This window comes from Mesoplodon bidens (genome assembly GCF_964165515.1).
Source record: "Mesoplodon bidens genome assembly, chromosome: 8".
In the NCBI taxonomy this organism is placed as follows: domain Eukaryota; kingdom Metazoa; phylum Chordata; class Mammalia; order Artiodactyla; family Ziphiidae; genus Mesoplodon; species Mesoplodon bidens.
The window spans coordinates 104968515-104993226 of NC_138165.1; the positions used below are offsets into that span (position 1 = coordinate 104968515).

Genomic DNA, 24712 nt, shown 5'->3' on the forward strand with positions numbered 1-24712 from the left:
GAAGCTCCCCAAGTGGTGGATCTCAGGACCCATTATTACCTCTGTGGGCCCTCTGTGCCCCTCAGAACCTCTCTTGCCCCTTGGCTTCTGGAATCTTCAGTGTCACTCTCAGCACCACATGACAGCTTCCTGGCTCCTCACAAAGGTCACTAACACCTTTTGATGACAGCTGCTGTGTTGTAAAATAATCTGATATGCACCTTTAGAACAATCTTTTTATTGTAGGCTAATATTTGCTTAGGAGACAGCAAGTAATCTGTTCCTAAGTGAAATGATACTCATTTATTCACTTATCCAACATACAGTGATTGAGTGCACACTAAATGCCCAATGGTCATTAGAAGATTGAAACAATATCTCTGACCTCAAGGATTGTTTCAACTTCATTGTCTAACATGGAAGAATAACTAATGGGGATGGGTGGTGAACTTTAGGCCACACAGAAACGTGGGCAGTGACGTGGACACCTCTCAGATCACTGTCCCATGGATCACACTTTTCCATGACCACTCTGCCCTGGGCTGCAGATAAAAGCTGAGGCTGCCTGTGTCCTAGAGGGAAGGAGGTCAGGTCATTCTACTGAATATTGGGACGCATTGTAAAGTTAGTGGGTGGTAGTCAGTTACCTCTGAAGAGTCAGCTAGCTGACTTTTTGGAATTCAGAGGGAGGGAAGAGGAGGGTGACCTTCTGGAAGAAGAGTTGCAACCCTGTGAAACTTGGGCACATTTTATCTTTGGGGCTGTGCCCTAGGAGACCTGTGATAGGTGGTGACATTCTTCTCTGGGACACTTGCATGGATGCCAGGACTCTGGGCCCTGTGGTCACTGGAGCTGTTGACAATGAGTCCTCGGCCTGATACTCTCACTGCAGCTCCTCCAGGTGGGATGACATTTTCTAATATAGAGGAAAATGCCTAAGGGCCTCTCAAAGCAAGAAAACCAGCAGAGTTTCTCCAACTCCATCTGTGGGAACCAGGGCCAGACTCCCCGCATGGCTTCACAAAACCCCACTTTGCATCTGAGAGCCAGGAAATAGAACTTGCATTGGGCCAAACAGTGGTACTTTGGTACTTTTTATTTTCCAAGTAGATATGTGTATCCATAAAAACAGGTATGAAGTAATGGGTAAACCGTGTCTTGAATCCCTCAACAGATTGCTGTTTAAATAGGTGATGGATGCATACATCACATTCAATATTGTCCTTTAATCTTTCTCTCTTTTTTGCAGAAAAGAGTACCGAAGTCTCCCGACAATACTTTAGATGATAACCTTTGTGTAAGTACTAACGCCTGCCTGTAACCCTGGAATAATGCAGGCCTTTTCCCTTGGCACTTTCTCTGAGTCATCACCGCATTTCCCTGAAGCACACTCACACTCAGGTGCAGCATGTTGCTATGTGTGGTGAGCAGGGAACAGCAGATGCCTCACCCACATCAGGTACAGGGTTCTGGCGTTGGGTGTCTCAGCCTGAAAGCATCCTTTCCATTTGTTCAGTGGAAACCTTCCCATTTCCTCATTTCCCCCGAAAGTGAGTCCGGGAGGTAGAGCTTGAGACCACTGGGGTCTCTAGAGCCTGGGCTTGAAGGAGTAATGGGTGCGGCTGGCCTGCAGATGAAGGCTAAGGAGGAAATGTGAGGGGAAACCAGCAGTTTAAAGAAGGCAATAAGGAAGGAAAGGAGTATCCCAAACATCTATTCCATGGTACAGGTAGAAGTAGATGGTTTTAAGCGTCAACCAGAAGGAACAGGCCAGGCCAACCTGGCAAGTTAGGTGTGAACCCTGTTGTGAGTCCTGCAGAGAAATGCACTCAGGGCTAGTGGGTTCTTTATGGAAGCCCTGTATCCAATCTTGAGGGAGCCATCATGGTGCTGAGCTGGTCACCACATAGCAAATCACAGGGCATTTTTACTCAGACTGGTACCATATGGCTGGATGCTTTAAGGTCTGCTAAAATTGTGGATGACTCCACTCTCTAAGTTGAATCATATTTTGATTCCCTTCATTGCAACAAGATGGGCATTTTAAGCAGAGTCACCTTTGCACAGCTCCAGGGGGAGGCACTCACATGGGTTAGTATGCAGTGATACTGATACACAGCGTCCAAAAGAGGAGGGACAGTCAAGTAGTTTTACATATAGTTTACCTCCAAAGCAATCCCCCCAACAATATTTAGATCTTATCCACACTCGTTCTGACCCTTGGCCAACTGAAGGATTCTTTAGTCATCTAAACAGTGCTGGAGTCCAGTGTTTGTGTGGCTTGTTTGGGATGGATATAGACCCAGAGGGTCAGGTCTCACAGCCCACGGCCAAGAGTCCATGGGGAGGAGACGGCAGCTGTTCCAGCAAGAGTCCCCTCATTGCTGTTAATAATCTTTCCTGGGACTGATATTACAGGCCAGTTCAGGGCTATAATATCCCCTTTGCTCAGGGTAAGTCTCAACCTAGGCTGAAACTAAGACCTTTGGAAAATAGTATTGCCCAGATCCCACCCTAGAGGAAATTCTGTTCATCAGTCTAGGCTATGACTTGGACATTGGGATTGTTTAAAACTCCCCAGATGATTCTGATACACAAAATTACCCATTCCATGAATTAAAGAAGAACACCAATGGATCTGCCCCACCCGGACAAATTGATTCAGAATTTCTGGCATAGGGACCAGGGCATTAGTATTTCATATACTCTGCCCTGAAAGTTCTAATGTGCAGCTGGACTAAGAAACAAAGAGCTAGATAAATCTGCTAAAAAATGCACAAACATGAGGTTCTTAGACATTGGTTATATTTGTTATTCTTTGTTTTTCTGGGAAGAGGGGTCATCACTTTCTAGAGAACGATGATGGTAATCTGTGAGTGTCTACAGTGATGAGCAAAAACATGGCCCCATGACTCCATGTCAGAGCAGTCTCAGTCTCCAACTGGGGGGCGTCCTTGAGGATCCCCAGAACATTGAACTCCCGGGAGCTTTTGGCAAAATGGTCCTGGGAGGTAGCACTTCCTCATTTATGGCCATTTCAAAAACAAAAGAAACGGCCAGAATCCCAATTCACCCAACACAAGTAGGTTCACACAAAAGCCCAGAGCAAGGCTCAAAATAATTGTTAAAATAATCTTGTATTACTTTCCACACTAAGTTTAATCCACCTTATTAAATTCTCCATATATCACCCTTCAAGGAGTCAATTTAGTTATTGCGGTATAGACAAATACACTTAACACTGTATTTCAGGACCTTATTTTATCTGCAAGGTGATGAAGTTATTCAGATTTTACTTCAAAATCGTCTTGTTTTGTTGGTAGCCTTTCAGTGTTAGAGTCTCTGGTTTTTGTTTTTGTTTTTTTAATTAATTAATTAATTTTTGTCTGTGCTGGGTCTTCGTTTCTGTGCGAGAGCCTTCTCTAGTTGTGGCGAGCGGGGGCCACTCTCCATCGCGGTGCGCGGGCCCCTCATTGTCGCGGCCTCTCTTGTTGTGGATCCCAGGCTCCAGACGCGCAGGCTCAGTCGTTGTGGCTCACGGTCCCGGCTGCCCCGCGGCACGTGGGATCTTCCCAGACCAGGGCTCGAACCCGTGTCCCCTGCATTGGCAGGCAGATCCTCAACCACTGCGCCAGCAGGGAAGCCCGAGTCTCTGGTTTTATAGGGAAGACTTTTCTGGTCTGACACACAGGCCCTTCCTCCTGAATTTCATTGCAGACCACAATTTCTGCTTCTGAAATCGCCACGCTACGCTGTTCTTTCATATATCTCAGGGAGAAGCATGTAAGTGTCCACTCAGCTTCACACAAAGGCAATGAGTTCTAGATTCCTCTAGTTCTGGCCTTCTGGGGTCTCACCAGGGATATAGATGTCGTTTTCCCTTCTAGCTGGGGAACTCAGATGAGTGTGAGACGTGCCGGGACGGAGGACAACTGTTTTGCTGTGATACTTGTTCGAGATCTTTTCACGAGGATTGTCATATCCCACTTGTGGAAACTGAGAGGTTTGTGAGATGCAGCCCCTCCCTTCTTATGAGGGACCCTTCCCCCTGCCGTACACACTCTCCCTACAGAGTCCTTACTGTGTCTACATGGGGAAACAGCAGGGCCATAGGCACAGGGTCCAGCAGTATGATCCAGAGAGCTGTTTCAAGATGCTGGCAGTGGCAGGTTAATGCGTTTTGCTCTCCTCTAGGTCGGTAGCCAGGTCCTTTGCCTACATACTGCTACTGTCCTTCCCTAGAAGTTTTCCAGCGTGGACTCCTCCCGTTCATGGGGGTGGAAATGCCACTTGTTTGTGTTCTGCACTGATTCAGAAAAGGCAGGAAACATGGGCTGGTTCCCTCATTTTGCCACTTTCTTAATGGGCTGAGGGAAGCCTGAGGCCCCCCCAGGGGTTAAGGCCCACTTTCGACACTCAGGCCTGGCAGGATTCCCAGGGGTTAAGGCCCAGTTTCAACACTCAGGCCAGGGCAGGATTCCTTGTGCTCCCAGAAACAGACAGAGAAAGAAGAGCCCACTACTCATCCTGATACCACCTCCATGCCCTGACCCCTTGTTGCTCCTTCGAGGGGATGAGGGTCATTGGCTCGGACCCCACGTGGGGTTCTTGGAGACTCTGGAGGTGCCCCTTTCCTCCTCCAGCTGTGTCCATCAACATTCCTGAAAGGAGGACAGTATCAGACATAGGAGTGATGACTGTTTCCAGGGACCTTGCCCCCCGCTCACTTATGTCCGGCCCCTTAGGAGCCTGTGGAGTTGCACCTTCTGCAGGATAAAGGAGTCTTCAGGAAGCCAGGGATGTCTCGGGGAATCGGAGGTCCTGGCAAGACAGATGCAGCCCGAGGAGCAGTTGGTGAGTCGGATGGGAACCTCAGTTCTTCCCCTTTCCCCTCACATGTGAGAAGTCAAATAGCCAGGGTCAGGAGAAAGGCAACCGAAGGGTGAGCCATGACTCGGTCACACTGAAATCACACCAGAACTTGTTTGCAGCCATTGCATGTCTGTTTCCAAGAGCCATCCATGTTTGGGGAAACTTCCAGATACTGGTGTGAGTCATGCCTCTGCCTGGGCATGTATATGGGCTCATTGTCTCCAAGCTGCTTTTCACTCACAGCCACCTTCTTTTGCAGAAATGTGAGTTCATCCTCTTGAAGGTCTATTGTCATACAGAGAGCACCTTTTTTGCGAAGATTCCATACTACTATTATGTAAGTAACAATACCAAACTGTGATTACAGGCTGTGCCATGATGTTACCCCACCTTGAAACAGGTACCCATGTGATTTGAGATCAGAATCCCCTGGGAGTGAGAGCATGAGCTGCTGTTACCTTTCCCTTTTTGTATTTCTACTGGATTTGATGGGAATCCACAGTAGGCACACATTGAACTCTGCCAGTAATTCTCCCACTGATTTTTTTTTTCACTAGATTAAAGAGGCTTCTAAAGACCTAAAGGAACCCATGTGGTTGGACAAGATCAAGAAGAGGCTGAATGAGCAGGGTTACTCCCATGTGGAGGGCTTTGTGCAGGACATGCGCCTCATCTTTCAGAACCACAGGGCATCTTACAAGGTAAGTGGTTCTCCCTGCTTCCATTTCATTTTCTGCCTATTGAGCCACTCTGCCCTCATTTTCTGGTGCCTGGGAAATTTTAGTTTCCCTCATCCTATGAAACCTGCAAAGCAAGAGTCCCGGAAGTCAGTGACTTTTCCGTTCAAGACTGGAGCTCAGCAAGGCGTAGTAACAGTGAATCAGAGGCTGTCCCTGCAACCAGAACCCCAGACCCCGAAGAGCTCAGACCCTCCTACAGCTGCCATGGAGAACAGCAGAGTCCTGCCTGCTCCAAACCCAGGGATAAGAGACTTGCATCTTAAAGTCACACTGTGCTTCTTATCTCTCCCCCAAAACACGCAATCTGACCTCTTCAGAAATCCCAATCTCCAGATTGCACTCCATGTGAATGGATCATCTAGTTTAACAGGAGTCACCGGAGGGGAACAGAAGTGACAATGAAAAAGGAAGATCATTGACCTAACTTAAAAGCAGTCTGTACTATTTGCACTGTTACAAAGAACATAGATTACTTTTCTAACTCTCACTGAAATCAACAACCCAACCAAATAAGTAAGAGTCCCCAAGTGTGGTTATGATTTCCCATTTCTATCTTGTTAATAAGAAATAATCATGCTCTTAGGAAACATGTTGCTCTTCGCCACATGAGTTTTTAGCATAACCTGGTTCATGTAACTTAGGGTGTCTAAGACAAGAGTCCTGACCGTTCTCAATTACAAGGTGGCAATGACACTGATAATGAGGACCATGATTTTTGTGTTCATTTTATTTTATTTTTTTCCAGTTCAATGACTTTGGCCTAATGGGACTTAGACTGGAGGCAGAATTTGAGAAGACTTTCAAGGAAGTGTTCACTATTCAGGAAACAAATGAGGACAGTTCACGGGAATAGTGGAAGTTGTTAGTGTCCTGGAAAACCCCTTTTGGAGCAGACTTCTCATCCCCCAGCTGCATGGAAGCTTGGCTGCTTATGCCGCCCCTCCCCAGAGCATTGCCTTCAGCCAAATGGAGCCAGCTTCACCTGGAGTGTTACACTTCCTTGGCCTGGGGGCCAGCCTCCAGTGCCAAGGTGGACTCAACCTCCTGTTACAATTCATGCTCCTGTGTTCCTCATGAGATTGGCTGGAGCTGGTCTGTGGCTGGGATCACATCCTTGCTTAGCTTTTCCTATAATCCTGCTTCCCTCCCCCCTTTCTCCCAAAGAAACTCACAATAAATCACTTACTTAAGAGACTTTATCTCAGGCTCTGCTTCTAGGGAACCCAACTTAAGGTAATGATCCTAGCAAGCAGGCTGTAAGGGTGGGTTCTGGATTTGGATCACAGTCTGGCCAGATGGTGATGGGTGGTATATTGATGGTTCCTGGTGTGCTCTAATAGTGCTGTTGCCAAACTTTCACCTTTGGGAAACTCGATGAGATAAAGAGGATTTCACTAGCTTTCGAAATTGGCATTCACAAAGGGAGAAATGGTAAATGGAATTGTAGATTTTGGTGGCTATTGCTAAGTGCCACTAATATATTGAAAAGAATAAATGAGGGCCTTAAATCTATTAGTCAAAGCAAAGACACCCTTACAACTGCAGTTGGAAGGCAGACAAAAGGAAGGCCTGACACAGGTCCCAGTTTTAAGAATGGCAGAACATAAGAGAAGACTGAAGTCTAAACTGGGTTGGCCTCCTGTGCCAAAGGCAGAGCCCTGGTAAAGAAGGAGTGCAATCCTGAAACAGAATCAGCCTTTCTAGGTAGAAGCAAGTGAGAACCTTGAACTCCAGGTCTCCCTCAACACACAGGGCCTGCAAAAGAATTCCCTACTCTTTGTTGGAAGACAGACCCCTACGCTACCCCATCCTAATCTTGCTTGAACGAAGGCTGCAGAGTCCTCCCAGCATGACCCCACTGAGAAAGTCCTGGGTTGTCCTGCCAGCTGAAGAGAGCATTTACCCCAGTGGAGCTGCAGGACTGGCCAACATGTACCAGCAGCTACCAGGAGATTGTGTCTGGGGGTGGGTCCTGGACAAAGAAGGGGAATATGAAACTGGAAAAGGGAAAATTGTCAACACAGAAGCACTCTCCTGTGTCAAGAAGTTTAATTAGCCTGGCAAGGGCCAAAGGGGCTGAATCAAGTGTGCTCCTGGGTGGCTCTTAAGCACTTATATATATATATATTTTTTTTCTATTCTTTTAACTTTGGAATAAAAATGGCTGTTCACTAAACGTATTGTGGTAATCATTTCATGATGTATATAAGTCAAATCATTATATAGACCTTAAACTTATACAGTGCTGTATGTCACTTATATTGCAATAAAACTGGAAGAAAAACATTTAATTAAAAAATTTAACTAAAAAAAAGCTTGGTATAAACTGTGGTACATACTAGATGAAGTGGAAACAGAGATGCCAGGGCAGACTGTGGAAAAGAAGATCCAAAAGCCTCAGGATGTTGGCATGGCTCCACTCTCTACAACTGGAAAACTCATCCACCGGTTACTGTGCTCTTCAGGAGGCCTCAGAGACATTAACTTAACAAGGTGATAAGGAGCACACAGCTGAGGGGCACCAGCATCCTTGAGATGCTCAGCAGGGACCGTCCTCTGTAGGGTGGCATAACGGAGGAATGTTTTTACAGGACTGGATTCCCTAGTAACAATGGAAATGATAGGATTCTAGAATAATGGAAGCCAGGTGGCAGCATTTATCTGTCAGAGCAAGATGAAATAATTTTTGTAATGTGCAGCAAGGTTAGAATGATGGCTGGAGCCCTGGCCCAAAGCAGTCTATGGAGATAGCTAATCGAACACGGTCACTAAACCTATTGCGGTAATCATTTTATGATGTATATAAGACAAATCATTATGCTGTACACCTTAAACTTATAGAGAGATGGGCAGCCAACAAGGATATTGCTTCATATATATCATCAAAAAAGATTTAAAATAGATGAACAGATGGCTGAGATCAGCCACCCCAATAAGAAGTCAAGAGCCCCTGCCTAGTTTCCAGACCTGAGCCAAAGCTAGGACCTGCTCATGGAAATGAGGGCAGGTCTCATAAGAAAGTGTAAAAGTAGTGATTCCCTGAGCTCTTCACCAAAAGGACATAAGGTCATTTATTCAAGTAACCATATACCAGACAAAGGAAAATACACAAATCTTTTAACAGTTGTTGATACAGGATCTGAGTTGATGCTAATACCTGGGGTCCCAAAACACCATCATGGTCCCTGCTAGAGTGGAGTGTATGGATGCAAGGTAATGTCCATCTAACAGTGAGTCCACTCAATCCATGGGATCACCCAGCAGCCATTACCCCAGTTCCTGAAAGTAAGGATAATGAGAACATACATAGCAGTTGACTGACCTGGATCTTTAACCTGTGAAATAACAATGACTGTCTTAGGAAAGGCCAAGCAGAAGGGCCTGAAACTGAACTTTCCCTTGGTGAAAATGGTAAGTTGAAAGAAAATCACAGTCCTGGAGATTGAGGGAATGACAGAGATTAGTGCCACATGAAAAGATTTAAGGATGCAAGGGCTGTAATCCTCATCACATCTTTGTTTGAACAGCAGTCTGGCTTCTGCAAAAGCTCATGGCTGCTAGATGACTACTAGAAACTTAACCAATAGTAGCCCCAGTTGCAGCTGTTGTTGCTTGGTGTGGTATCTTCATTAGAGCAGATTAGCACGGCCTATGGTATATGTCACACAATTATTAATATGGAGAAATGTACTTTTAAAACATTCAGTAGGAAGTAGGATAAGAAGCAGTTCATGTTCACATGGACTGGACAACAGTACATGTTTACAATCTTGCCCCAGGGCTATGTGAATTCTCCTGCTCTCTGTCACAATATAGCCTGAAGGGACAAAGACTGGCCACTCTGCAGTACATTACGTTGGTCCACTATATTGATGACTGTATTAATCAGGGTTCTCTGGAGAAACAGAACTCTCTCTCTCTCTCTCTCTCTCTCATATATATATATATAGATAGATATATGTTTGTTTGTTTATATATAAAATGTGAATTGGCTTATGTGCCTATGGAGGCTGAAAAGTCTTATGATATGCCATCTGCAAGCCAGAGACCGAGTAAAAGTGGTATGTAATTCCAGTCCAAGTCTGAAGGCCCAAGAACCAGGGGAGCCAACGGTGTAAGTTCCAGTCTAAGAGCAGTTGGAGACACCTGTCCCAGCCCAACTAGGCAGGCAAGAAGAGAACAAATTTCCTTTCCTTCAATTCTTGTTTTATTCAGGCCCTTAACAGATTGGATGGTGCCCACTGACCTTGAAGAGGGCAATCTACTTTACTGAGCCCACCTATTCAAACGCTAATGTCCTCAGAGACACCCAGGATAATCTGGGCACCCAAGATTGTCCAGTCAAGTTGACACATAAAATTAACTATCACAATGACAGTATGTTAATTGTACCTGATAAGCAAGAGGTGTTGAGTGTTCTAAAAGCCTGGCTGAGTCACATGCACTCCAGATAATGAGAGATAAACCCTATAAGACTTGGAGACATGCCATATAGGTAACTCTTTAGGGGTTCAATGGTCTGGCGCATAACAGGGTATTCCCTCCAAAGCTCCAAGCTATCGTACCTTGTGTCTCTTACCACTAAGAAGCACAATGGTTGGTAAGGCTCACCAGGTAAGGAGAATAAACATGGTTGACAATTTGATGAAAATGATTCTGGGCTTTGTAACGTGCGGGCAGGGGTGGAGGATGGAGAGGGAGTAGTTATACCATCTGAATAATAAAATGTGTTCTAATCAATGTTTTCCACTTAATGGGCATTGTTACATGTCAGTAAATATAATTATGTGTCATGCCTATCATAACTTTCATTTTTCATCAAGGCTTGATTGCAGCTGGCCCTTATTGATTATTTTTGGTGTTGTGAACAGTGCTAATTGTGCTGTATCTATTGTATAAGAGCACAGACTCTGCAGTTAGTCCATGTAGGTGGAAACCCAGCTCCTCATGTACTGTCTGTGTTTCCTTCAGCAAGTTACTTACCCTCCCCATGCAGTAGTTTTATCTGTAAAATGGAGATACTAGTAATACATAGCTCATTGGATCATTGTGAGGGTTAGTGAGATAATATTTGCTATACACTTAGAAAGTGCTGACCCTGAAAGCAATAAGTAAATAAATTAAGAAAATTTACATGCAAATATCCTTGTATCGATTAGGGCTCTTTGCCAGTGAGGCCAATTTTATCTAGGTTAGACAGAAAGGGACTTCATTGATGGGATGCACAGTGGCACCCGAAAAGGCAGGAGGCTGGGCTCAGAGCCTGCAAATGGCCCCAGAACCAGGCAGGAAGCAGAGCTGCTCCAGGAATTGGACACCAGGAACATCTCCTCCACCTTCTTAAGGAGTTGCCACTGAACAAAAGTTATCCAACTGTGTTTTAACTCCTTAACGATCTTCACGTGAGAGTCCAACTCCCCGAAGAGGGTCTGGCTGGCCTGGCTTGCTCATGGGCCAGTATCTCGGTTAACATTCCTTCTACTCCTGTACACAAAGGGGAGGAGTTTTCTCCCAAAGGAATCCAGGTCTGTTAGGAAAGGGGTGGAGGAGGCTGGACAGCCAAGGAAAATGAAACTGACTGGCAGAACCCACCCGGGGACCATCAGTGAGCTCTGATGTCTAAGGGGAGGAATGGGGTGGTCCCAGGCCAGTCTGAGAGGCCACAGAGCCTGGGGGGCACATTCCTGAATCGAATGGAACAGGTTGACTGTAGTTCCATTGCCTGTGCTTTGGAGATTAAGGCTGAGTCGGTCATCATGTTAGAAAGGAGAGCATCTACTCCACCACCCTGGACAGCCAAGGGCAAGGACGGCCACTAAGCCCATCGCCCCTGTCAGTTCCATTTACCTGGACGCATATGTGGGCTGTTGGCTGTAAAGGAGTCTGGCTGTGGTCTTACTTGGGGGGAGTGTGCCTGTGTCCCTGGGAACTGCAGTAAGACCGATGCTCCTGAGGTCCTGGGCTCCACCCTTCAGCCTGAACCTCCCAGTGCGGGTTCCAGAGCATCAGCACACACCCTGCTATCTGGGTGGAGAGGACCGGGCCTTCTGTCTGGAGGAGAGAACAGGGTTCTCCAGCTCTCCCTGAGTAAACTGGGTGGAAGATGTCCCTATGAGGGCAATATGCAAAGAACAGTTGCCTATGGCTTCTAGAAAGTGAACAAAAGCAGGCTGATGGTAGAGGGAAGTCATAACTCAAGGGAAGCCGCTAGAAAAAATGTTTCCTGTTTATTATTACTCTGCTTGAGAGCAGTCGCAACCTTACATGGGGTGGCCAAAACTTTGGTAGGAAGCCCACCTTCTTTCTGGTCAGCAAAGCCGGGAAGAAGCCCAGGGCAACCAGGCTTTCTGGGGAGAGAGGGGAAAATCCCAGGAAGGTGAAAGTCACAGAGAAGAACCCCAAATTCTGTGTATAAACCCTCCCCAATTGAGTTCAAAACCAACTGACAGGCAAAAAGGTGAGACAGATGGGGATCAAAATAGTAGTTTTCTTCATGATAAAAGCTGGATGGGGCTTAGTGATGTGGCTTACCATGTAGCAAAAAAGAGATCCCTGGGGCTTCCCTGATGGCACAGTGGTTGAGAGTCTGCCTGCCGATGCAGGGACGCGGGTTCGTGCCCCGGTCTGGGAGGATCCCACATGCCGCGGAGCAGCTAGGCCCGTGAGCCATGGCCGCTGAGCCTGCGCACCCGGAGCCTGTGCTCCGCAACGGGAGAGGCCACAACAGTGAGAGGTCTGCATACCGCAAAAAAAAAAAAAAAAAAAAAAGAGATCCTTAAAACGGAACCTCAGAATTGGGCTTATCCACACAGTCTTACACAGCTCCAATCAGTCACACCCCACCCCGCCCCACTCCCCAGGCCCCTGTCTCTGTGCACTTGACTTGGAAGGGCTGACAGAGCCCTGGCCCTGCAGGAAGGACAAGCCCAGGGAGACCCAACAAGGAACAAGCAGACTCACCCCTTCTACCCAGAGAGTCTCCCAGGAGGAGGGAGGAGCAGGGGGTCCAGGCCAGTCCCACTGACTGATGTGCTGCCCCTGGAAGGGGACAATGGAGCAGGGCCTGAGTGTAACCACTTAGGTCCCAGGCGCCCACTCCACTCCACTTCTACACCCACGGAGGAGCGGAGGGTCTTGATCCTCTGGCCCCAGTGGCCACTCTGGCAGCTGCTGCTGCTTCCTTCTGCCCTTCAAGCTCAGATCCCAGGTCCTACTGTCTGGTGTCAGGGACAAGCCTCTGGTCCCCACTGCACATTTATGTCAACAGCCAGCACGGCAGTGGCCTGAGCCACCAGCTGCCCAGGGACAGAGAGAAGAGGGAGAGGGGACACTGGAAACGGCAGGTGCGGTCTGTGCCAGCCTTGTCTGGACCCCATGCCCCATGGAGTCAGGAGCAGAGGACGGTTGTGCCCAACAGAGGCTCGGCTTACTAGTCCTTCTACGCCCCCCCCAAAGTGAGGGAGGGAGAGAGGGGTCCACACGTGTGCAGGACGTGGTACCACTGAGACCCTGTCCACTGGAAAAGATGTCCTCATCCGTGTCCTGGGGTCTGTCCCAACCACTGAGATGTGATGCTCACTTCTTTGGGGGAAAGAAAGAACAGGAGTGGAGAGAAGGTACGAACCTTCCCCATCATCTTCAAATATGCTTTGCTTTTATGCTGACTCAGGTGAGTCTTCTGGTCACTTCTCATTCTTTGTGGAATGATGACTCAGAATCTGAGTGGAAAAACCTGTGCACAACTTCAGGGCCAAGGGTCACCCTCTCAGCTGGGGTCACCTGCCTTTTCATTTCTAGGTTATCTGGGTTCCAGCCTCCATCTCCATCCAAAGAGAAGCTTTTGCCCCTTGGCATTCCCATGACTGCTTCCCAGGTTTCTCCTCATCACCCCTGGCTGCAGTTGTGAAGCAACCCTATAGTCGGGGCGCCTTAGGCCCTTGCACCTAAGAGGTCAACCCTTGTCACCACCTTGGTTCCAGCCTCTGGTCCCAGGGCCTTGGAGATTTTTCTCCTACCTCTGGCTGATTTCCAGGAATACTAAGAACATTCTCTCCACTTTATAAAGCTGAGCATTTGGGCTCTCTCCTGGTCCGTGTCCACACGCTGCGACCTAAATGCGTCAGTGCAGGCTCTCCCACAGCCTGGAGAAAAGATGTGAGTCTCTGTCTTTCCCTCTCCCCACCATGGTCATCTCGGCAAGGGGAAGGCGCACACATGGGGTTTACCCCGGCCGTGTACTAAGCTCTGAACCGCTCTGTGAAGGCAGGAGAATGGGGACAGTTGGGGTCATGCAGAAGTTGTTGCTGTCTTTGCACAAACAGGTGGACCCCTGAGGGCTGGCCCTGCTCCTCCCCTGGCCCTCCAGGCCCTGACTGTCACGCCTTGACTTTCATCCCTGGGACCTCACGTCAGGATGGCTGGAAGCACAGCAGTGGGGTTGCGAGAAGAGGGAGGATGTCTGCACAGCACAGCTCACCGACAGGTACTTTCACTTACTTCCCTTTTCCCTGCTTGGGCGGAGTCATCTCCGGGTGAGTCTCAGAGCAGACTTCCTGCTCAGGGCTCAGGGCTCAGGGCTCCAGCAGCCTCCCCGCACCGAGGCTGGGGAGCCTGGAGGGGTCGGAGGCCAAGCTCAGGCCCAGGGCAGGCTGGGCAGGAAGATGGCTGGTGGGGGCGGCGAGCTCATCAGCAGGTCAGTCTTTCTCCCGCTTCCTCCCACCTTTCCCTCTGGCCACGCTGCTGCTTCCGTGCTGTCCTTTGGACTCTGCACTAAACCTCTGCTTTATGCCTGGCGTAAGGGAACAGTCACCTGCAGTGTAATGAAGGGCAGGAATGTATAATGAGGAAATCGGATTTTAAACTGCAGCAGGGCTGCAGCCACAACACAGGTGACTACTTGTTTTGCAGCTACTGCTCAGCTGGCAGGCCTGTATGAAGGCGGCAGTCCTTCCTGAGGCTTTGCAGCAAGGATTTATTTCCTTGTGACCCCAGATCACTGTCGTTTCCCTCAGGTCAGTTCTACCTTCACGTAGGTCATTTCAAAGAAGGTAGTTTCGAAAATAAAAAATTCAGGAGAAACCCCTGATTTATTCACAAACCCTGGATGGTGCTGTCGGTCTCGTACTTGTCCTGTGGACGGGACCACCATTCCCACTTCTAGCTGGAGGCCTGGGACGGGACCACCATTCCCACTTCTGGCTGGAGGCCTGGGTTCTTCCTCCAGCGATCCTGAGCAAAGAAATGAACGGGAAGAGAAATACCCCAAACTGCAAAGAGCTAGCACAGGCTGAGTAATTTTTTTTTTTATTTAACAAATTTAATCAGTTATACATATACATATACATATGTTCCCATATCCCCTCCCTTTTGCGTCTCCCTCCCGCCCTCCCTATCCCACCCCTCCAGGTGGTCACAAAGCACCGAGCTGATCTCCCTGTGCTCTGCGGCTGCTTCCCACTAGCTATCTACCTTACGTTTGGTGGTGTATATATGTCCATGCTGCTCTTTCTCTTTGTCACAGCTTCCCCTTCCCCCTCCCCATATCCTCAAGTCCATTCTCTAGTAGATCTGTGTCTTTATTCCTGTCTTACCCCTATGTTCCTCATGACATTTTTTTTCTTAAATTCCATATATATGTGTCAGCATACAGTATTTGTCTTTCTCTTTCTGACTTGCTTCACTCTGTATGACAGACTCTAGGTCCATCCACCTCAACAGGCTGAGTAATTTTATGTTTGGTTTCATTTTCTGTTCTGGAACTGGTTACACCTCTACAAGAAAAAGAGTAGAAATCTTATCTTTTTCTCTAGTAATGGGTCAGAAATACCATTATTTAATATTTTAAATTTTTTGATTTTTTAATACAAAAGAAATACATTATGCATTCTTGCTCATGAAATTTCAAACTATACAGAAGTATATAGAGGGGAAAAGTCCCGTTCACCACTCACCCCCTTGCAGCTTCCAATACCAGTCCTGTTAGAGTCACAGGCATAACCTTCCAGATCCTTTTCTTTGCATTTACATATATAACTCATTTTCTTAAATACAAAATTTGAATCCTGTTTTTTAAAAAGTGGATTCATATTGTGAATGCGATTTTGCATTTTCACTTACTTTAATAGCCATAGGCTCTTCTCATTCTTTTTAACAGCTATATGTTGGGTTGGCCAAAAAGTTCCGTAAGAGGTTACAGAAAAATCCAAACGAACTTGTTGGCCAACCCAATACTATCCCGTAGAATGGATACACCATCGTTTTTATTGTTTGTTTATTTAATTGAAGTATAGTTGATTTGCAATATGGTGTTAGTTAGTTTCAGGTGTAGAGCAAAGTAATTCAGTTATATATATATATACACACACACACACACACACACATATATACATATAAAAATATATATTCTTTTTCAGATTCTTTTCCCATATAGGTTTTACAAAATATTGAGTATAGTTCCCTGTGCTATACAGTAGGTCCTTGTTGTCTGTCTACTTTATATACTAGTGTGTATATGTTACTCCAAAATTCCTAATTTATCCCTCCCCCCACGTTTCCCCTTTGGTAACCATAAGTCTGTGAGTCTGTTTCTGTTTTGTAAATAAGTTCATTTGTATCATTTTTTAGATTCCACAAATAAGTGATATCATATGAGATTTGTCTTTCTCTGTCTGACTTACTTCACCTCTAGGTCCCTCCATGTTGCTGCAAATGGCATTATTTCGTTCTTTTTTTATGGCTGAATAATATTCCATTGTATAAATATACCAATCTTCTTTCTCCATTCATCTGTTGATGGACATTTAGGTTGCTTCCACATCTTGGCTATTGTAAATAGTGCTGCTATGAACATTGGTGTGCATGTATCTTTTCCAAGTATGGTTTTCTCCAGATATATGCCCAGGAGTGGGATTGCTGGATCATATGGTAGCTCTATTTTTAGTTTTTTAAGGAATCTCCATACTATTCTCCATAGTAGCTGTATCAATTTACATTCCCACCAGCAGTGTAAGAGGGTTCTCTTTTCTCCACACCGTCTCCAGCATTTAGAATGTATAGACTTTTTGATGATGGCCATTCTGACTACACCATAGTTTTTTGTTTGTTTGTTTTGTTTTTTTACTTTTGGCTGCGTTGGGTCTTTGTTGCGGGGTGCAGGCTTATTGCAGCGGCTTCTCTTGTTGCAGAGCATGGGCTCTAGGCATGTGGGCTTCAGTAGTTGCAGCATGCAGGCTTCAGTAGTTGTGGCTCGCGGGCTCTAGAGCGCAGGCTCACTAGCTGTGGCGCACGGGCTTAGTTGCTCCGCAGCATGTGGGATCTTCCCAGACCAGGGCTCAAACCCATGTCCCTTGCATTGGTAGGCGGGTTCCTAACCACTGCGTCACCAGGGAAGCCCCATACACCATGGTTTTTAAAACATCCCTCCTCCCCACCCTATTGACAGACAGTTAGATCATTTTCAGTTGTTCACTTTTACCAAGAAGCAGTGATAACAACGATTGTGTATTTCTTTATATTTTTGTACATATAAAAGTGTTTGCCTTGTGTCAATAACCAAAAAAATGGAATTGCTGAGACAAAGTGTACTAATATGTAATTGTTTATAGATTCTGCAAACGGCCTAAGTAGCTGAACCAATGTATTCACCTACAAGATTTAGGTGAGCCATCTCCCCACACCCAAACTTTGCAGAGGTGATGCATCAAGAGTTGCATCTTGTTAACTTTACTCTCCTGATTACATGAGAGGTTGAACAGTTTTTTTGTTTATTGGCCTCTTTATGAAGTGCTGGTTGATTTATTGCCAGTGTTAGTGAGTTGAGATGATTGTTCTTTCCTTAACTGTAAGGGAGAATTTGCTAAAATTCTGAAACTTATAAATATACTTTCCTTGCCCTTTCACTTTGTTGTGGTGACTTTATCTTATTAAAGCTTAAACTTTAAAGTACAGCCTTATTATTGTATTGATTTTATAAAATAGATGTACCCTTGTTATTATGAATAAATAAAGTGATGCAGAAAGTTATTGATAAATTCCATGTGCACAGCCTTTAACTATAGCCCTTGTGTTTTTAAGGTGATAGATTCAGTTCTACCTTTACTTCAGGGTAAGTTTCTCCTCTAGTATCACCAAAACAATTTTCTTTTTCAATTTTGGGGCAAAATTATTCTTCCACTGGAGCAACTTCAGCCTTCACAGCTTTTATCTGTCCCTAATCTTTCATCTCGTTAGCTTTTTACTTTCTGCTCATGATGGTTGTCTCAAACTTTTCTTCATGACAATTATTTAATTTTTAGTAGTTTTTGGTTTCTTGGGTTTTTTTCAAGTTGATTTGTTTATTTGGGGGGATCTTAATTTGTTTCTACAGCTCTTCCAACTCCACTTGAAGTCACATATTGTTATTTTATCACCCTATCTTCACGCTCTTGCTTTATTATTTAGGTTTTGTGTGATGTTCAGTGTTTTGGGGATGTTTTCTTCATCCTCCGGGTTATCCTTCCAGATTGATTCTATTTGCAGTTTGGTTTCAAGAGTTGCTTTACTTTCTTGTTCACATGCCTGCCCTGGTTTTACAGCCCATTTCATTCCAGCATGACCTGGGCAGCTGTCCCACCACCCACAGGCTTAAGCTGAGTGAATGTTTTTGTTTTTTCCCCCCCACATTTCCTGTCTTATCTGAGACCAAATTACTTCCTGTCTGATCTACGGTTAAAGCTTCTACTTTAATTCTTATGAATTTTTGTCTGAGAATCCTTTAATCTGTTAAACCATCCCTTTCCCCAATGATCTGCAGTGATCCCTTTCCCATTAGCCAAGGGGCCATATGTGCAGGGTCTGTTTCTGTGCACTCTCTTCTCTGCCATTGACCTATGACAGCCTCTCCTTATGCGTTTCCACACTGTCATGGCAACAGCAGCTTCATGTGAACTCTTATAGAGTAAATCTTCCCATGTTCTTTTCTTCTTCCAAAGTGTCTTGGCCCTTTGCATCTCCAAATCAGCTTGTCAAAATCTTGTCGAGATTTTGGTTAGGATTGCATTGACTCTATAGGTCAATTTGAAGAGAATTGACATCTTTACAATCTTGTCTTCCATCTCATTAATATGGTATATATATATATATATATATATTCATTTTTAAATATTTTCTAATAAAATTTAAACTTTTCTGTCTAGAAGTCTTATACTTCTGCTAGATTTATTCATAGATACTTGAGATCTTTGTGCTATGATATCTATATAATTTAAAAGTCACCTTTCTAGCTGCTTGTTACTGATACAAAAATAAATTGAAACTGCCAAACTTTAAAAAATTCTAATAAATTGTATGGAGATATATATTTTTTTTATATAGATATACATTTATATAATGTATACGTAATGACTATTTTTTTACTTTCAATCTAATTCTTATACTTCCTACTTCTTTTTCTTGCCTTACTGTGTGGGCTAGGACTTTGTACATGGCGAATATAAGTAGTGATAGTAATCATCTCTATCTTGATTCCAGTCCCAAAGGGAAGTCCTTTATCATTATACAATTATGAATGATGTTTGCTATAGGTTTTCTTTTTTAATAAAAAAACTTACACAGATTAAAGAAGTTTTATATTTGGCATCTGATACTTTCAATATATGAGGTGTTTGTGACCTTGTTTTCTGTTGTTTCTGCCAGTTCTCACTCACAAATTTCTTTTTTTAAATAAACGTTTTATTTTGGAATAATGTTATATTTACAGAAAAGTTGCAAAGATAGTACAGTAGTCTCTAATACTGTACACCCAGTTTCATTTCCTGTGTTATTATCCTCTTACGTTATTGTGGTACATTTGTCAAAACTAATAAAACCCAATATTAGTAGGTTACTGCTAACTAAAGCGCAGACTTTTTTCAGTTTCACCAGTTTTTCCACCAATGTCCGTTTTCTTTTGCAGGACTGAATCCAGTATACCACATTGCATTGAGCCATCCCATCACTTCTTCTCTTCTGGTCTGTGACAGTTTCTCAGTCTTTCCTTGTCTTTCACAACCTTGACAGTTTGAAGAGTACTGATCAGGCATTTTGTAGAATCTTTCAGTTTGGGTTTGTCTTGATGTCTTTCTCATGATTATACTGGGGTTACAGGTTTTATGAAAGAAAACCACAGAGGTGAAATGCCCTTCTCATCACCTCATATCAGGAGATATGTCAACCTGACTTATCACCAGGAATGCTGACCTTGATCATTTGGTTTAGGTAGTGTTTGCCAGGCTTTTCCACTATAAAGTTACTATTTTTTTCCTTTCCACACTCTATTCACAAAGATTATTTTGCTCATATAGCTGGTTATCTTTGACTATGTACTAGCATCGTATTTAGAAAAATTATTTATAGGTAAAATCTGGGACCACAGTGAAGGTACTAGGCTTTGGAAAGGATTTCTGTTTGCTACAACCAGGTGCCTCGGGATGCACCAATTTGGGAACTGTTTAGCACATGTTCAGGGGCTGAGAGAACCTCGGGGAACCCAGGTAATTTAACTGGGAATAGAATTCAGTAAATTCAGAGATGTCCCTACACTTATTCTCACCATGAATATGTCAAGGTCAGGGTCTGGACTCCCATTGGACTCTCCACCCTGTGTGGACTCTAGACTTTATTTCTGTCTCTCTTACTCCTTAAGGCTGTCAAACCTGAGGTCCTGATTCTCGGGGGTCAGCAAATGCCCTCAACTCAAAAGTGTCTCTGTGCTTTGCTTACCTCTCTGGTTTCTCCTTCCCCTTTACTTTTGCCTGGCAAATCCTTACCGTGGTTTCATCTCTTCTATGATTAATAACATGTTTAAATGCTTTTTCCAACTCAAGTTTTTTCAACAGAACTCTGTACTGCTTGTGGGAGTTGGGAGAGATTGAGATGTTTTGAATCCTGAGCTACCACACCAGAAACTTATGGTCATTGACTAAATGATTGATTGATGATTGATTAACTGCCATTTTTCAAAGTTTATGGCTTGAGGTTTGATTGTAGCTCTTGAAGTTTTCTCTGACTGCTTCTAGGATTTTTCTCTTAGCATTTAAACTGTAGTGCGTCTAGATTTGTTTGTTTGTTTGTTTTTTTATTGTTTTTGTTTTGCATTTAACCTGTTGGTGTTTTCACAGTTGCTTGAATTTGTGAGTTAATGTCTTGTATCTGTTTTAGAAAATCCTTAGCCGTTAACTCTTCAAATATTTCTTCTGCCCTCCCCCCAGTTTCCTCCTCTCTCTTTCTAGGACTCAAAAGTAGATGATACTAGACCTTTTGACTGTCTCTCACATATTCCTTTCATGCTTTTCTGCATTTTTCCATTTTTTAAATGTCTGTACTTTAGTTGGATGTCTTTTATTGAGGTATCTATCTTCTAGTTAGCCAATCGACAAGTTTCGTCTTTTTAATCCAATCTTCTGCTAAATACTACCAACAGGTTTCATTTTTAAAATTGTATTTTTAGATCTAAATATTCCATTTCATTATTTTTTGTAGATTCCAATTCTCTGGTAGAATTATCTGACTTTCTACTTTCTCCACCGTTTCGTCCATTTTCTTGACAATGTTAATCACAGATTTTATGTGCTAAGTCCAGTCTCTGGATCATCTGTGCACTTGCTTCCATCATCTTTTTTTTTCTTGGTTTGGTCCTATAGTCCTATCTTTTGACATGCCTATTAATTTTTGATTGAATGCCAGACATTGTGTGTGCAAGACATAGAGCCCCCAAATATTCTCTTCCACATAAGAGTGATTCCCCTTTCCTCTGCTAAGCAAGCAAAACAATGAGGCAGACTACATTACACATTCAGGGCATGAAAGGACTCAAGATTAGTATGCATTTTTTGATAAGATTTAATATACCTTTGGTTTGCCCTGATCACAGATGAGGACATCCAGGGCTTTCAACTGAGAGAGAGCAATCAAGTTTTCTCTGCTTTTCAAAGCTTTTGTCATATTTTCACCCTCTTTCTTCATGCAGCTTTAGAATTGAAAAAAGTTCTTGAGAAAACCAACCAAGTTTTTAATTTCCTTGAAGTCTCTAACTTTGCACTCCAACTCCAAATGACCATCAGAAGTTCTGCTAGTTTCTTTGTCCTCCAGCTACAGCCCTTTGCCTGTGCCAGGTCCAGATTCTCAGCTTCTAGCTATGTTCAGAATTTACAAGTGCTCTCATGGGACAAAAAGGCTACAGATTCCAAAGCCAGATCACCACTCCCTTCAGAGCTTTCAACTCTCTCCCTTTATGTTCTCTGGACCTCATCATGACTGTCTTTGACTTTTCTGCATGGTGAGCCTTCAGGTAATTCTGCTTTGCTTTTCAGAGACTTTTTACATAGTCATTCCAGCCTCCTGGCCTTAAAAACTTTACCAAATATCTTGGGAAGAAGAACGGGTTGTGTGTTGAGGCCCCTCAAGTCTCCAGTCCTGTGTGACTGTCACAGGCTCTCTGTGTTCCCTGCTCAGAGTAACACTCTTTGGTCTTGGCCAAGCCCAAATTCTCAGCCTCTGTTCCCAGAATCAGCAAATACCAGCCACCACCCTGAAAAATAACAATTATAGCTTCTCAGCTCCCAAAGGTCTCCAGTCTCTAGAACCTTAGTCTCTGCAGACTCTGTTGCTTCTGTAGCTCTCTAGTCCCTTTAAAATAGTTTTCTGGTATTCTACCCAGCTCTTCTAACTGTTCTATACTGGACTTCTGGCCTGCCTCAAACTGTTCGATCCTACCCTCTGATGAATTTTTGTTTACATTATTTTGTAATATGTATGTGGATACTGACAAGGGTTAACCTATAGTCTAGTTTCATTTTCCCATTTTATTCAAAAATCACATACAATTTTTTTCTTATTTTTATTATTTTTAATTGAAGTAGAGTTGATTTACAATATTACATGAGTTTTAGGTGTACAACACAGTGATTCAATTTTTTATAGATTATACTCCATTTAAAGTTATTACAAAATAATGGCTATATTTCCATGTGCTATACAATATATCCCTGTTGCTTATTTATTTTATACATAGTAGTTTGTGTCTCTTAATCTCATACGCCTATCTTGCCCCTCCCCACTTCCCTCTCCTCACTGGTAACCACTAGCTTGTTCCCTATATCTGTAAATCTGTTGCTGTTTTGTTATATACAGTCATTTGTTTTATATTTTAGATTCCACATATAAGTGATAACATAGAGTATTTGTCTTTTTCTATCTGACTTGTCTCACTAAGCACAATACTCTAGGCCCATTTACATTGTTGCAAATAGCAAAATTTTATTTTTTTAATGGCTGAGTAATATTCCAATGTGTGTGTGTGTGTGCATCATGCCTTATTTATCCCTTCATCTGTTGATGGGCACTTAAGTTGCTTCCATATCTTGGCAATTTAAATAATGCCGCTATTAACATTGGGGTACATGTATCCATATCCATTTTTATCCTCAAGTTTACCAATGTTATCCTCCTTATGCTTTTCTTAAAATGCCTTTTATATACTCAGAATTCTAACCGTATTCTCCTATATATTATATTAATACTTTATTCATTCATTCACAAATATTTCCTGATACCATGTTTTCAGAACTTAATGAGATGCTGGAATATAATGGTGAGCAAAGCAGACCAAGTCCCTGCCCTAATGGAAATGACATTCCAGTGAGAGACAAATAGTAAACAGATGAACAAATAAATGTATAATTTAATGACAGAAAGTTGTAAGAGTATAAAGAAAAAAGCATATGGGGTACATGGATAGAGTGTAATGGGAGTGCAGTTTTAGACAGGATGTCCTGGGAAGGCTTTCTGAGAGGTTAGTATTTGATGAGAGTCATGAATGCATTGAGGAAAAGCACCATGCCAATTCCTGAAGAAATGTTCTAAGTAGAGGAAACAGACAATGAAAAGTCAGGCATAGAAACATGCTTGGAATGTCTGAAGAAGGCTTGGAGGTTAAGGTGCCAAAGGGCAGTGATCTAGAAGAGGAGTAGTAGAAAATGAGGTGGGAGGTCATGTTTCCATGGGTCATGGTCAAGACTTTATATTTTATTCAAAATAGAGTGGGGAGTCATTGGAGGGTTTTCAATAGAGTGAAGTAATCTGATTTCAGTTTTTAAAAGATCTCTTTTGCTTATGTTTGATGTTTGGAGAACAGCTGCAATATGACATGAGTGGAAACAAGAAGACTAGTTGGTAACTATTACAGTAGCCAGGCAAGAGATGATGGTGGTTGGGACCAGGTTGGTGTAATGAATATAAAGAAAAAGGGTGGGATACTGGATATATTTCTATGGTAAAGCCAAGAACAGTCAAAGATGGATCAAACATTAAGTATGAGAGGAAGAGAAGTGTCATAGAAGACTGGAAATGTTTTAGCCAAAGAAATTAAAGGAGAGAGTTGTCATTTGCCTAGATGGCAACATTGTGTAGTGATTAAAGGGCCTGGACTCTGGTCCAAAGCCTCACTCTGTTCTTCAATAATTATGTGGCCTTGGGGATATTGCTTAACAACTCTGTACCTCTGTTTCTTCATCCGTAAAATGGGATAATAAGAGCATATACCTCATAGGTACTGTTATATGTATTTACTATATAGATCCTATATATGGAAAAATTAGAAAATAAGCAGGTTTCAAGAGGTGACTCAGAAGATCAGTGATCAGTTGCTGCCTGCTAATTTTAAAAAGCCTACCTGTGTCATCAAAGTGAAGACGGTTGAATATAAATCTGGAGTCCAGGGGAGAGATATGAGATAGAGATGCACATTTGGGAATTGTCCATGTGTGGCTGGTATCCAAAGCCATGGGAATAGATAAGATTACACAGGGAAGGAGTGCAGATAGAAAAGAGGTAAGAGAACTGTCCCTGAGGAGTTGAATACATGCAAAAGAGCAGGAATAGCCAAGGAGATAGTTGGAAAGCCATAAAGGCATGGCTCTCAGGAGCCAAATGAAGAAAGCATTTCCAGAAGGGAGAAGTTTATCAATGTCCATGAGGTTGAGGGATAAAGTAAGAGGAGGACTGAGAATTGGCCTTTGGGTTTGGCAGTGTGGAGGTCAGGGAAAACATAAACCCAGAATATTATGTATAGGGTATTGGTAGGCGTAAAACTTGAATGCATGCAAGAG

General features: G+C 43.7%; 2 protein-coding genes across 12 annotated transcripts in view; both read left to right on the top strand.

The window, feature by feature from the left end:
• The window catches only part of LOC308621982 (nuclear body protein SP140-like), an 86107-nt gene extending 79317 nt beyond the window's left edge, over positions 1 to 6790 (top strand). For all 9 annotated transcript variants that reach the window (XM_081242940.1, XM_081242945.1, XM_081242948.1 and 6 more), the window contains 6 exons: positions 1229 to 1276; positions 3867 to 3982; positions 4725 to 4833; positions 5111 to 5188; positions 5409 to 5552; positions 6337 to 6790. In XM_081242940.1, the coding sequence (XP_081099066.1) occupies positions 1229 to 1276; positions 3867 to 3982; positions 4725 to 4833; positions 5111 to 5188; positions 5409 to 5552; positions 6337 to 6444 (603 nt within the window). In that variant the 3' untranslated portion in view covers positions 6445 to 6790. The remainder of the gene's footprint in view (positions 1 to 1228; positions 1277 to 3866; positions 3983 to 4724; positions 4834 to 5110; positions 5189 to 5408; positions 5553 to 6336) is intronic.
• Positions 6791 to 14122: 7332 nt separating this feature from the next.
• Positions 14123 to 24712, top strand: part of LOC308621985 (nuclear autoantigen Sp-100-like) — an 88171-nt gene continuing 77581 nt past the window's right edge. For all 3 annotated transcript variants that reach the window (XM_081242961.1, XM_081242962.1, XM_081242963.1), the window contains exon 1: positions 14123 to 14283. In XM_081242961.1, coding sequence (XP_081099087.1) covers positions 14252 to 14283 — 32 coding nt within the window. In that variant the 5' untranslated portion in view covers positions 14123 to 14251. The remainder of the gene's footprint in view (positions 14284 to 24712) is intronic.